A 15,253-nucleotide genomic window follows, 5' to 3' on the forward strand; every position below is an offset into this window, starting at 1 on the left:
ACTAGTCATATCTAGTGTGTAGGATAATATAGCAATGAGAGAAAAAATTCTAAAGTCAAAAAATAACTAGTGAATTAAGTCAACTATAAAGCACTATATGAAGATGAATTGTTGCAGTTATCATTATTATTGCTGTTACTAATGCCTAGTTAGACATGTCCGAGTCATTTTACAATACTAGATTTTCCTGTAAGGAAATTAGGTCAAATGTACATTTGTTTTCCCTCTCCACTGCTACTACCTCCATCCCCAATCCAGTACAGAGAAACTTCATGAAAGCATACCTATTGGTAAAAGCTGTATATAGACCATGGAAGGCATTGATGGCTTTAAGGATAATCAAAGGCGTTTAGGCACAAGATTCTGAAGACAAGATTTTTGGGACAGATTGTCTTTTAAAAATGCCTTCAGAGACAGCTTTTTGCTTGATGTCTTCCTGTTTATATCCAATCTCCCCCTATGAGATATGATAAGCCTCCTGTAGTTTCAGACAACCTTAATCACATACCTGTATTCCATCTGTTTGACTGAGATACAGCTGGATGTTCACGTAGTCAGGTCGGTTCTCCTGCCAAAGCTGGGAGGATAACAGCACATTGTTTTATTTTTTCCTATACACATTATTTCCTTCCAAATTCTATGTTTCTGTGATTTTGAATTCTACCAACACTTGGGCCTTACACATCACATATCCGATTCTATACAAAATATTGTTCTAGGTACTGAGAAATACATGAAGTTTAAAGAAGATATACTCAAGGTCCTTATGGGACATGTAATTTGTAAGCATATAATAGAAAAACACAAAAATTGCATGTGATGTCAGAGAAAGGATCAGATTTCAAAGAATGAAATAAGTATAGATAATGGAATTGAGATCATTTGAATAGATTACTAAAGTATGGAAGAGAAGGATGAGAAAGAGCATTCCAGGGATAGGGAACAATGTAAGCAAAGATAAAATTAGGAAATCACAGAGGATTGAGAGGATTGCTAGATCTTTCTGAGATTACCTTCTTTGTATATATTTCATTTATTAAAATGTGAGCTCCTTGAGGAAAGATATTATGGGTTTTTTTTAACTTTTTTTTTAATATCTCTAGTGCTTGGTATATTTTTTGAGACACTATAAACACTAAATAAAAATTTGACTGACAGGTAAGAGTGGAGAGATATGATTATACTGATTTATAAGGAAAATGAGTCAGACAATAGTAAAGGATAAGATGGATGGCAAAGAGAATGGAGATGGATAGCTTTCCATTAAGGGGAAGTCATTTCACTAATCCAGATGGTTTGTAATGTCTTATTGACATTATCTTTACATGTATAGACTATTGATTCTAGATCCCGTACTATATTCACTGCATTACCTATCTGCTTCTAGAACTGAAAAATAAGCATTAAAATAAGTTGTAAAAGAATGTTGTAGACTTTTAAAGAAGATATTTTATTAAGAATGGTGGGCAAAAATAGTCAAATTGCAAAGGGTTAAAGAGAGAATAAATAATGAAAAAGTATATATAAGAACTCAGCCAATCAACAAGCATTTATTAGATACCAACTACCTGCCAGGATATCCAGGGTACACACTGGGAATGTGAAGGCAAAAACAAAAATCCTGGCACACACACACACACACACACACACACACACACACACACACACACACAATGTGTCTGTGTATGTCTCTGTGTGTAAAATATATATGAGGTAGGTGATTAAGGAGGTAGCACCTTATGAGAGCATCAAGAAAGGCTCATGATGGATACTGCACTTGAGCAGAGTCTTGAAAGCAAGTATGTTTTCTAAGAGACAGAGATAAGGAAAGAGTACATTCCAGACATAGTATACAATTTGTATGTAGACCCAGATATAGGAGACAGAATGGCATGTATGAGAAACAGCAAGAAAAGCAGTTTGGTTTGCTAGTAAAATAGAAGTAGAGAAAAGTAGAATTCTAAAAAATAAGTTGAAGTTAGGATGATTTTTAAATGTCAAAGAAGATTTTGTATTTGATCCTAGAAGTTATAGGGAAACCGTGAAGTTTATTTGAGAACAATCAGATCTATATTTTAGGAAAATCACTTTGACAGATGTAGAGAATAGATTGAAAAAAGAAAATAACTTGGAAAATTAGACCAATTAGGAGGTAAATGCAATTGTCAGGAGAGAGAAAATCATCTACTGAATCAGGAGGGAAGCATATGAGAAATCTATGGACATTTTAAAAAAGTTACAAATTTGATATATTCTTAATTATCAGTAACAAGGATTAAAAACTAATCTGGTTCTATGCTTGTATCCATTCTATTGGGAACTACCAAGAAGTAAATATAAGATGCAACTCAGAAAATGGTGTATAAATTACTCTGCAATTTTCAATTCTTACCTTTAGTTAAAGCCTAATTTAAATGCCACTTCCTCCAAGAAGTTTTGCTTGCTACCCCAAGGTAGTAACAACCTGATGGTCACATTACACATTTGTTATGTTCCTTTATCACACTCAAAGTGTATTATTTGTTATGCATTGTAATTGCACATGCTTGCTCTTTAGTTTTTTTTAAAGTAAACTTTAAGTTTAAAGGACAACTTTGTCTGGTTTGAACTTTGAATATTTCTAAGAACCAGGGATAGCATTCAGTATTCAGTAGGTTCATAGTTCAGGACTTTGAACAAAACAGAAACTTTATACATTTGTGCTGAATGATGACAATGAAGAATCTCAAAATTTTGCAATTAGAAAAAAGATGGAAAAGCTGTTCCCTTTTCCCTATTCTAAGATATTGCCATGAGTATAATTTGGGGGGGGGGTAGAGAGGGTAGAGGAGGAGAGTATCATCAATTTAGAACTGGAATCTGATCTTACAGGTCATTTAGTCTTCATTTTGTAAACAAGGAAATTGAAAAGCAAAGAGGTCCTACCAGGTGTGAATGGCTAAACTCCAGTGTGAGATCCCACAGACTCTGCTTCTCAATCCACTATATTATACTGAGGTTATATATTTAACAACTGTTCTTCCCGATAAAGCTAACAACTCGGCTCTACCTACCCTTTCACCCCCATACCTCTATTTTTCTTTGTGTTTTTTTTTCATAATGCTTCATAGCACATTGGTTGTTATTGACAACAATCCAATTGATTCTTTTAAACAGCCCACTAAAAGGCTTAAATGAAAGACCAGTATCAAAAGGAGCTGGCATTTATGCCCTGGGATAAAAAACAAAACAGAACAAAACAAAACAAACAAACAAAAAAACAAACCCATCAATTCTTACTTGACCAAATTACCTTGTTATGCAGCACACAGAGTAAATCTGCAAACCAATGAAAGGATTGGATATCTCTGCACACCCAGATGAAGTACAGTCTTCTGAGTTTGTATGGTCTCCAATCATCCCTTTAAAATTAAATGTTATGTTAGGGAATAAGGCAGCAAAAAAGCAATTAAAGATTTGTCTTGGAAAATCTACTTGCCATTACAAAACAATCAATAAGTAGAGCAGCCTATTATCATCTCAGTGTCTGAAGCTGTAACAGTGACTGAAGCCCCTACATTAATTTGAAACAAAACACTGGTACCAAACCTCCATGTAATGAGCCATGATTCTCAGGAGTATAACATTTACACTTAAATGTTGCTACTATGTATCACTATATCACCTATCTAATAAATCAGTGCAAAAAAAACAAACACATAAAACTGACACACACATCAGAATACCAGTCCTAAATTCTTAGGGAGAAAAAACAACAAACTGGATTTCCTTGGATCATAGGCTGGAGAGATCTTGCTCCAAAGTTCATTGGATCTTGACTTGTCTTCCCAGAAATCCCGCCCAAGAATCATTCCAGAAAATGGGTTGTTTACCCTACTTTAAAAAATCTTCAGGGGAGAAAATTGCACAATGCCCCTATGTAATGGATTCCATTGTCACACATTCCAAGAGTCTGTGTTCCTTTTTATTATGATGATGAACTAGTTCTGAGGTTAAGAATTTGTTCTCCTAACAAAGGAGGTGTCCAAATAGTGTCTAATGTGTATTGAAAACAAATTACTTTGACTTGGAAAATATGATTATTTCTCTAAATATCCCTATGTTCCCAAATTTACACAATGCATCTAATGGATGGAGAGGAGAGAAAAACACAACATAAATGAATACATTTTTCTTGTTTATTCTCTATTTTTACATACCTCAAAATAGACTTTTAACACAAAGTTTTATGTGTACTTTAGAAAGAGGCAGGAAGATTCATTTTTTTTTGGGGGGGGGTAATTTTCTCCTGACATTTTTCTTGGGAGTTTTTATGCCAGATAAGACCATTCAGTGAACTTCTGCAATTTAAAACACCTGATAGCAGAACATTTTCTCGTTAAGAGATCTTATCTTTGGAAATCTCTCCATTTTGGTCTGGTTGAATCAGTAAATATATTTATTAACTGATTACATACCATCAATACATTTATTAGTTGGATGACCCTCATAGCAAGGCTCAAAAGCTAGCTTTGTTTTCATTTTCCTTGTTATAATTTTGTTTTGTTTTGTTTTAAGCAATCATAGCATAATGTAAACAGGAATTCTGTTATTAAATAATAAGAACTAAATCCCTTTGTTATTTTATGGCATTTTGTAGCCTTTCATTTATTTTGCCACTTTAAATTACAGTCCTTGTATTGGACCAAAAGATGAATATTAATATTCTAATTTCAGTGTTTATCTATCTCTCTCTTTTTCTCTTTCTTTTCTTCCCTCTCTTCCTCCCTCTCAAAGTTAATTTCAAGTAGCTATTGTACATGTTCACTCACCTTGCCTAACACAATCTTTAATAAAAACCTTCGAGGGAGATTGCATCATAGAATGCCAAAAAAGAAAATAAAATTTAAAAAGGAGTTTCTGCTTTATATTGATTGCCATTCCCTCATTGTCTGACTATTCCATTTCATTGGAATTTTAAAAGAATTGATCATTAAATATTGCTAAATTGTTGAAAGGGACCAACCACATATTAAGTACAATTTGATGTATAGACTTCCATTAGAAGAAATGGTTGATAAAAATTTCCAAATGGGTATATTATCTCTAATTTTAAATAGATTTCAATTAAAATTATACAAGTAGAAGTTACAGATGTATGGGGTTATATTCTCTGTGAGATTATAATATACAAAATTATTAATGAAAATAAGGAAACTAACATTTCCTATGGAAAAAGTCTGATTTTTTTTCTTAGCTATAAAATTTTCTTTTAAAAATACTTATTTTTAACATTCATTAAAAAAAAAAAACTGACTCCCAAATTTTTTCCCTCCCTCCAGATCTTCCCTATCTATTGACAGGGCAAATAATATGATGTCAATCATACATGTGACATCATGCAAAACATTTTCATATTAGCCACATTGAAAAAAATAGCAAAGCAAAGTGGGGAAAAAAGTATACTTCAACTTATATTTGGAATTCATCAATTTTCTCTCTGGAGGTATATATCATTTTTTCATCATAAGTTCTTTGGAATTATCTTGGATCAATACAATGATTGTCTTGGATCAATACAAAAATATTAGCTATGCTTTGATATTAAGACTGAAATATGTGCTTTTTGAAAGTTATCACACATTAAACCTTGTATCTCCACTGACAATAGTCTATTTCTAGTTTTAGACATTTGGAGAGGACCAATTCAGTTTTCAAAAAAATCCATGTGTTTCAGATAATAAAAATATTATTATGAACAATAAACTTAAGATTCTTCTATAGTATGACAGAGGACTCATATGGTTCTTGCTTATATTTTATTCTTATAAAAAGACTAATGATGCTTACTTGAAATCAGGTTGTTCATTGAATGAGATTTTCTCAATACTAATTAATATGAAAAAGAAAATGCAGAAAATCATCAGAACCAGGATAAGTGAATAATAAACAAACATTTGAAAACTAGATCCCCATAAATTACTGTGATCTTTAGTCTTTATCATAACAAATGGAACTTGAAAACATCTATATCCCTAGGATTGCAATTGTTTTTGTTCCTAAAAAAGTCAGTCTCTCAACCCCATCATTTCCAACTCTCTTTTTCCTTAAAAATAAAATAAAATTCCAAGAAGTTCTAACCACCTATCTCTTATGATGATGCCCATATTTATTATTATCACATTATTTTTTAGGATATGGAATGCAACTTTTTATCTTCTTTCTACTTGCCAATGTACCAGAAGGAGAAAACCAGAGTATCATAAAATCTTGTAGTTAGAAAAGGTCATCTACCCTAAGTCTCTAACTTATAAAAACAGATCTGTGAAATGGCTATTTTGTTTGAATATTCACAGTGACAAGAAAATTACAACTTCTCAAAACAGTTTATTCCAATTTTGGTATCTCAAATTAATGGATTTAAAAAATATATTTAGGATAGAACCAAAATAGAGATTGAATAATCCTGCTTTCTATTACTTAGTAATAATATATTATGGACCCATTTATTTCTTTATCCTACTCGGTTTTCCCAATTAAAAATATTTCTTCATTTTTTTTGAGGGGTAGGATATAAAAGTAAAGGAGATTACACAAGCCTCAGAGGAAATTTCCTTTCCCAGGAGATCTCCATAACAGAGAAATCACAGGTCCCATCTTTTCCTTATGTCCAATCCCTAAATGTATACTAAGGAAACCTAAAATTTCTGATCCTGTCTAAAGTCCAAAAAATGTTAGATAGGCAATGTGAGGCTGTGTTAGGGTGAAGAGGGAAAACATTTTTAACAATGGTTATAAATAATATATCTTCCAGGAAACTGGCATACAGCTCTGTACCTGTTAGAATTTCTTTAAAAATGGAAATGACTAGATACTGTCAGTATATATCAAATGCCATCATGTATTTTGACCACCAGGGGAAAAGAAGTACAGTCAGATTCAGAATAACTGCTATGGGGTTATGAAATCAAAATGAAATTATAAGTGGGAGATTATGTCCAAAAAAATTAATTAAAGTAATTATTTGGAAAAATAGGCAGTTATTTTGTAGGTGGAAAAAGGCAGGAAATTGCAGCTGGAGTCATCTTCCTTTCTTCCTTCCTTCCTTCCTTCCTTCCTTCCTTCCTTCCTTCCTTCTTTCTTTTCCTTCCTTCCTTCCTTTCTACTGATACTCTCTTGTCTGTGTCTGTATTTCTCTGTCTCCCTGTCTCTGTCTCTGTTTCTCTCTCTCTCTTTTCTTTTCCTTCCTTCCCTCCCTCCCTCTATTCTTCCTCTCTCCTTCTCTCCCTCTCTTCTTCCCTCCTTCTCCCTCTCTCTCTCCCTCCTTCCTTCTCTTTCCTTCCCTCCCTTTCTCGCTCTCTCTCTCCCCTCTTTCTCTCTGTGTCTCTGTGTCTCTCTGTCTCTCTCTGTCTCTCTCTGTGTGTGTGTGTCTTCTTTCCTCTCCTCTCCTCTCCTCTCCTCCTTACTCCTCTCCTCTCTTCTTTTCTTTTCTTTTCTCTCTCTCTCTTTCTCTTTTGGCCTGTATCTATGATTTCATTAGTTTTGGGAAACATCAGTATGCAAGCTCCCCATATCAATAAACATATGCCATTTGACTGTGATTTATACTCTCTGATAATTCCCTAGAGTATTGTTCAGTGAGTTGTCCATGGCCACAAAGCCATTATATCTTAGAGGCAAGATCCAAGTCTTTCTGACATCAAAATTATCATTATACCATGTGGCCTCTCATTCTTTTTATAGCCAAAATACTGTTGACTGAATAGAGTTTGGCCAGCCAGCACAATGTTTCAGAAAAGAGTATGTGATGAATAAATTTTGCTTTATTATTTGTAGGCTAAAATGTTAGGCTTTATACTAAAAACCATGGAATGTTTTTGACTTTATCTACTATTTTTTATTTTTTCTTAAATACTTTCCCTTCTCATATCTATGACATGAGGGATCATAGGACTTTGAGCTGAAATGAATCTTTGAAGCTTAGTTCTCTAATATCATCCACCATCTTCAATATTTTATAGATGAGCAATAGGAGGTTCAAAAAGTTATGTTACTTTCCCAAGGATGTACAATTCATGAGTAGGAAAGCTGGGAATCCAACTTATGTCCTCCTCAAATCCAAAATATTACTTCTACTTCACTGTGATGCCTTCCCCCAGCAAATTATATATTGATTGAAGTAGAATTTAAATATCATAGGGGACAATAAATTGGACTGGCATCTTATAATAATAGCTATTTTCTTAGATTTCTGGCTCACTGTGCCAGGGTTTGAATTCTCTCTCTTTTGTACATTTGTGGGGAAAGTCATTTTACCATTTGGAGCCACAATTTATTTGTAAAACATGGGAATCAATGTTCTCTAATTTCCCATCCAGCTCAAAATACTATGATCCCACTGATTAGCCAGCAATACTAAGGCCCTGGGAGGAAAAGGGGTTGAATACCAGAGCCCTCAGTTTTGTCTCATGAGTAGTCTAAGGGAAATTTATAAGACAGGAAGACAAAGGAACAGGGCCCCAAATTTTACTCTTTCACTCATAATTAGTAAGACTGTGAATCAGGATAGACCTCCTAGCTACTCCTAAAATAAGAAGGGATCCTCTTCTGATTTGCTTCCTTATTAAAAGGAATCTAATTTTATTGAATTAACAAAGTGGCACACTGGAATGAATATGAAATCTGGAATCAAAAGCTCTGGGTTCAAATCAGATAAAGTATATGGAATTTCTAAGGCCCTTTTCATGTGAAGCAGTTTAATATGACAATTGAAGAAAAGATACATTTGTATAAAGGGAAATTTTATATATATAAATATATATGCATATATATATATATATATATATTCATTGGCAATTATCTAAGATATTGCCAAACATTAAAAATGCCATCAATCTGATATGCAATGAGTAGAAAAATAAATTTTGTTTTGCTATAATGCTAGCATATACTTATGAAGCACAATAACTTTAATACAGCATCTCAACAGTTTGGGATAAAAAACCATGTGGTATAGACACAAAGACATAAAGTCCCTTGTAAACAATGGAGGATGATGACTTATTTCAACAGTTTAGCTAATAAAGAGGCAATTGTATATAATTAATTAAAAACTAGAGAAAAGTGAGTATAAAGAAATACCACTTCAATGGCACCAAAGAGACTGAAGTTTTTAGAGCTTTAAATATGATGACTAACTCTTCATTTGTATATACATGGTTTATGACTGAGGGGAATTTTTTAAATTGAGAAATCATATAAACATTCAGAGTCTGAGGTATGATTTGAAAAAGGACCGTTGATATGAAATGGGAAACTTGAGTGCTGTGACTTGTTAAATCAAAGACAAATCACTGAGCCTCAGGAGACAAATCAAGTAATGATAATAGTTCACAGGTAAATGAAACAAAGAGGCAAATGAATCTAACATGATATAGGAACATAAACAGAAAAAAATGGATTGGGATGGGGAGTGGGATTCAGTGTGTTGGTTGTTGGAAGCTGCTGAGTGTATACTGTGGCAGTTGAAAACAGTTCATGAACAGAATGCTTCCCCTGAGTGATTCTCGATTGGTAGCCAGAGAATTGATTTTACTGGCCAAGAGCTTCAAAGATAGCTATAGTCCTTCGGTATGACCTAAAGTTGGAGGCAGATGTAGCTGCTGTCCTTATAGGACTTTATGCTACTACATTAGACTTGAAAGCAAAAGGAGAGGGGGAATTTGTCGTTTTGGTATACTAATGAGCTAGACTAAAAAGTTGTCTTGAACTACACTTGCATTCCAACTAGCTAATAAAGAATTTAAGTGAGTGAATAACTGACTGGTCTGAATAGCCTAGAGATAACCAATTTGATGTGCTTTATAGACTTTTAACTTAAAGAGAACTATTACTCATATTAAGAATTAACACTTTCTAGATGCCATTTTAATGATAATGTATAACTAAAAGAGCTTGTAAATGCTGTGTTTAAAGAAAAAAAAGAGTACCAACTGAAGAGTAGTGAGAATCAACAGTCAAGCAAGGAGCAGAGAAGCATTTTTATGTGAAACAGATACTCCTAACTAGATCAATGGTATTAAAAGTTTGCAATTCAAAATTGTAGCTAATCCCAAGTCCATAAGTTTTCATCCTTTATGAATTTCCTTATCAGATTTCTGTAAGCATATGGCCTGAGATTAGTGTTTGTAGAGTATATTAAAGGTTTATATATGTAGTGTATTACATTCTGTCTTTAATGTATTATATTACATTTTATTTTATATTACATTTTATTATTAATGTACTTTCTTTAACATATTATCTTTAATATTATTTATTTTCCCTTAAGTAAATGGTTATATTTACGATCTAAAACTGTCTTTACTGTGAAAGACAAGAAACATATATATCACACAATGTATAAATATATTATCTTATGAATAGGTGGTTTGTTCAGTAAAAAATGCTTTGGATGGGGGTTGTGAGTTAAGGATGGTATGAAGAAGTATAGTTCCTCTATATAGGGTTATCCCTTAAGAGAGAGGAAATATAACTTGTGGTGGTGATCTATTTCCAATCACTTAGATATTTATGAGAGTAGTAGTATTTATGAGAGTACGTTGGAGGGTATGAGCTAGACCCAAAGAGATATGATATTGTAGAGCATGTTTATACCTCCACTTTGTCTGCAGCCCTGGCAGCATTACCTTTGGGTTGAATCAATCATGTAATGCTAAATCCTCCAGGGACAAGCCTTCACCATTTTTAGAAAAACACCATATATATCACATCAGTAATCAGTAAATTAGACTACAATTCCCTCCTTGGCTAGCAACTTTGGTTATTTATACTGCTAGAGGCTGAAGTCTTAAAGGCATTACATATATAAAGAGATAATCTCTTAAAACAGTAACAGCATTCCATTTAACTAAACATTGATTAAGAGGCTTATACAATATATCAAAGTGACATACAGCAATGTGTTGAGTATTGATGCAAAAGGAGTCACTCCGATGCCTCCAGCCACACACAAGCTGACCTCATAATTCAACGATTCCTCAAAGGGACTCCCAAAAGGTCCATCGATGTACAGCCTGCAGAAAAGAAAGAGATATAAAAGATATAAGCTACAGAAATTAAATTTAAATGCAAAAGTGAATGACATATACAGAATGAAACATTTTATTCCTACACCTGAAGACAGCTACAGCATTTGTCTAATACTTAGAAAGCAGATCAACCTACACATTTCCAAATTTGAAAAGGATTATTAATCAAGAATAGGGAAAGAGGTAAGGTAAAAGAGGTAATAAAATGTGGCTAAAGATGAGATAAAGCTCTTTGAATCTCATGCTTTTATCTTTCCTGACTACAGAGTATTTGATAAAAAAGATATTTCCTGCTCTGGAGTCTCTTAATTCCATTGCATATTATATTGAATGTTTTTTTGTATGTACACACTTTCAGTCCTTGAGAAGGAAGGGCATAACACTGGAAAATTTGGGCAAGGAAAGTACAGAAACAAGGAAAGGTTTATAGCATAATCTCTGATTCACAAATTTTGCTTTTGGAATGATCTGAAGAAATGGGTTAAAAAAAGCCCTTCTCTATAAAGTCATCCTGTTGTCTATACACTATTAAAATAATATCTAGTATTTGTATAGAACTTTTAAATTTGCAAGGCCCTTTAGAAATATCTAATTTGTTTTTTTATAACAACCTTGGCAGATAGGTATCATTATTATCCTCATTTTGTAAAATGCGGAAACTGAAGCAGAAAAAACTCAAGCAACTTGCCCTGGGTCATTTGGTTAGTAGTTTTCTGAGGCTTAGATCATGCTTAGGTCTTTCTGAAACCAAGTGTAAGTCACTGAACGACCTAGCTGCTTTAAGTATTGGTATCTCAAGTTTATGAGGCTAGCAATAGACTATCTGAATGTCTTCAAGGAGACACCAATGATATCCTCTTAAGCATGACTTGTTTACTTTATGACTACAAATTTTCTGTGTTTCTCTATTTCTATCTTATATATAACATACACACACACACACATACACACATATACATACATATATACATACATACGCACAGCATATTACATACTACTATTGAACCTATTGGCCTTTGGGGAACTCATAAAAACTAACACATGCTAAATTGCTTCCAACATGAGAATTTCAATTGTAAAAATTCTCTCTTCATAGATTATTAGCATAAAGTATTGAAGCTGTCAAAGTGACTGGTTGGTATGAAATAGTGAGTGGTCCAACTGTTAATGAAGTTTTTGAATTAGCTAAATATTTTCCAGGTATCAATACTAACAGGGAAAGAAATTAAGATAGATAATTGAGATTAAGTAAGCTAATCAAAAAACAAAAAGCAAAAGATATAAAAGAAATTAAAAATATTAAATGATGGTACCTGACTATCAAATACTAGGGAATGGAACTGTTCTCAGAAAAGCATTTCTCTGGATCATTGTTTTCTTATTTGATATATAAAGTATCTCAGTGCTAAAGTCATTCCCACCTCTAAAATTAGTGTTCATACAATTATAGATTTAAATCTAGATGTGACATTAGAGACCACCCTAAGGGTGAAGTCAATAAACTTGTGAGTTTTTAAATATATTTTGATATATATTTAAATGTAATTGGTTTTATGTGTAATACCATGTTTTTAATTTTACACATTTCAAAACATTATTCTGCTAAGGAATCCATAGGCTTCAGCACAATGCCAAAGGGGTCTATGACAACAACAATTAAGAAAAGCATGCCCCACCATTATGTCAGCTCCTATATAATATTCTCTCTTTGGATAATGTTGTTTAGAAGTTTATAAAGAAAACTTCAAGGCTTATATAAATTTATACTGCATTAATAGAGCAATTGGATTTTCCCATCATTGAAAGTCAAAAAACAAAAACTAGAAGGCCAACTGTCAACCTGTATATTTTGTAGAAAGAAACAGATCATTACTTTAAACACAAAAAGCATGTGATTCAGTTTCATATTTCTATTTTGTAGATATCTTTCGTAACATCTACTGTAATTCTTTAGATCAAATCTGTGACTCATTATTGTAGGGAATTCCCAGTGAGAAAATTCCTTTTGCCAATGTATCTCAACTTTGGCTCTGCAATTTAAAATCTTAGAGAGTGAACTGGGAACAATAAGTAATTAAGTGATTTTTCTAGGGTCACATAGCCAGCACAGATCAGAGGTAGCTCTTGAGCACAAACCTTCCTAATTCTAAGTTTGGACCTCTTTGAATAATATAAAGAGTCTTTAGATGCTTAGTATTTGAGATATAAAAAGTATAATTATAGTCTCTGAATCCTAGGTGGCCACAATTTTAAAAGAAAATAATCCTTCCTAAACCAAAAACACACTCAAAATAAGTATCCAGTTGATGAGCATATGTGGCAGCTGGATGGGCATAGTGGATAAAGCATTAGGCTTGGAAACACGAAGATTTACTCATGAGTTCAAATCAGGCTTCAGACACTGATTAGCTATGATCCTAAGTAAGTCACTTAACCCTATTTGCCTCAGTTCCTCAATGTGTAAAATGGTAAAAAGTTGGGGAAGGAAATGGTAAACCACTCTAGTATTTTTTGGCAAGAAAACTCTAAATAGGATCACAAAGAGTTGCATATGACTGAAAGAAATGAACAACTAAAATGAATGTATGCAGGAGTTCTTTCTTGGAACTGTCTTCAATTCTATGAAGAATTGCTAAAATCAGACAATAAACAAATATTAAGTAAAGGTTGTCTTGTGTGAAACCAGTTGTTGGTCAAAGAACGGAGCTAACTCCAAAAATAAGGAAAGGGGACACACAAGTGATTTGGATTCAAAGTATCTTAGAGGAGGGAAGTTGGTTGTTCTTTTTTGAAATGCTCTTGGGCATGAAGTGAGTCACTGCAATTTTCCATTAGGGTGGTAATGACAGCTGCACAACGACTGGCATGTGACTGCTCAGCAACATCTGGAAATGTCTTAGAGAGCATATGAGAGTACTTTCCAAACTACACTTTACATATTTTAAGCAGCTTAATATAAAAATATAATGCTTTTAAGCTATGAATGGTGACAATTTTTATCTCATCCTTACCTCTAGTATTTTTTAAAGAATAATATGTTATCCTCATTATGCATATGGCTGAGGTACAGAAATTTAATGTTTCTGTCCAAGGTCAGACAGCAAATCAGTGAAGGTGGGACCAACTCCACCCTTTGTTAACCTGAGCCAGTGTGCGGATACACAGATAGACAAGTTCTTTTGTCTATAACCTTATACATCCTAGAAAAGGTTAACAGGAGTTCCTCCCTTCTTCATTATGGTTTGAATCCATTAATTCTGCAATGGAATTATACAAGATTAGATTTTTCTGAAAGCAGTGACCATTCATAAAGTCTACCTTTAATTTTGATTTCTATTTCACTTACAAGTAAAATGACATTAATTCTACCTCAGTAGGTAAACCTAAATTTTTTTGGAAACAGATTCTTTCAAATCTAGCAATGCACTCTCCTCCTATGTGGAGAAAACTGTCCTCCCCCTTTTATGGAAACTTCACACTAGAAACTTTTATTTAATCTCCTTATTTGATATCTTCTTGTCTATAATATCCTAAGTATGAAACTATAAAATGTGTTGAAGTAAGAATCCTCTCCTATTTAAAATTACACATGACTTGAGAAAACTGCCCCAAAGTCTGGAATAAAATGAGTATCAGAATAGAAAGACATTCTTGACTTGGATGATGAATATTCTTACTCCTTCTGTTGGGAATTCAATAAAGACATTGGGTACCATGCTCCCTCTATCAAGGTACCGCTAACGTCTTTTTACAGGGGTAAAGGTAATATTTCTGTATCTTTGCTTCTCTACCCCATGCTGGATTATCTAAAGTCAAGTATGTTCCTAGTATGAGCTAAAATATAATTAAATAAACAAGCTTAAAACCTTTGGCATTGTAGGTTGGTTTGCTTCCCAAAATGTCTAATAAAACCTGTCTATATAAGAGAAAAGGAGAAAAAAAGGAAGAAGGAAGAATAAGATATGATGGGGGAAGTGAACTATATGTACAATATATAACGTATCACTCTATACATTGGAGATATATGGTCTCAAGGAATTTTTTTTTTATCTAAAGAAGGTAAATGTGATGAATACATTAAATAAGTATCATAAACTTAACACAATTCAAGTACATCAGAATTCCACAAACAGCAGTAGTAAAGAATTTGGGAAAATCTTATATTCCTGACAGGAAAAATGGGT

General features: G+C 33.2%; 1 protein-coding gene across 3 annotated transcripts in view; it reads right to left on the minus strand.

Moving 5' to 3' along the window:
- The window catches only part of NOX4 (NADPH oxidase 4), a 254,554-nt gene that overhangs the window by 17,941 nt on the left and 221,360 nt on the right, over positions 1 to 15,253 (minus strand). For all 3 annotated transcript variants that reach the window (XM_051987303.1, XM_051987302.1, XM_051987304.1), the window contains 3 exons: positions 10,935 to 11,054; positions 3,293 to 3,401; positions 509 to 577 (listed from right to left, as the gene is read on the minus strand). In XM_051987303.1, coding sequence (XP_051843263.1) covers positions 509 to 577; positions 3,293 to 3,401; positions 10,935 to 11,054 — 298 coding nt within the window. The remainder of the gene's footprint in view (positions 1 to 508; positions 578 to 3,292; positions 3,402 to 10,934; positions 11,055 to 15,253) is intronic.

The sequence above is a fragment of the Antechinus flavipes genome, chromosome 3 (assembly GCF_016432865.1).
Source record: "Antechinus flavipes isolate AdamAnt ecotype Samford, QLD, Australia chromosome 3, AdamAnt_v2, whole genome shotgun sequence".
Taxonomy (NCBI): domain Eukaryota; kingdom Metazoa; phylum Chordata; class Mammalia; order Dasyuromorphia; family Dasyuridae; genus Antechinus; species Antechinus flavipes.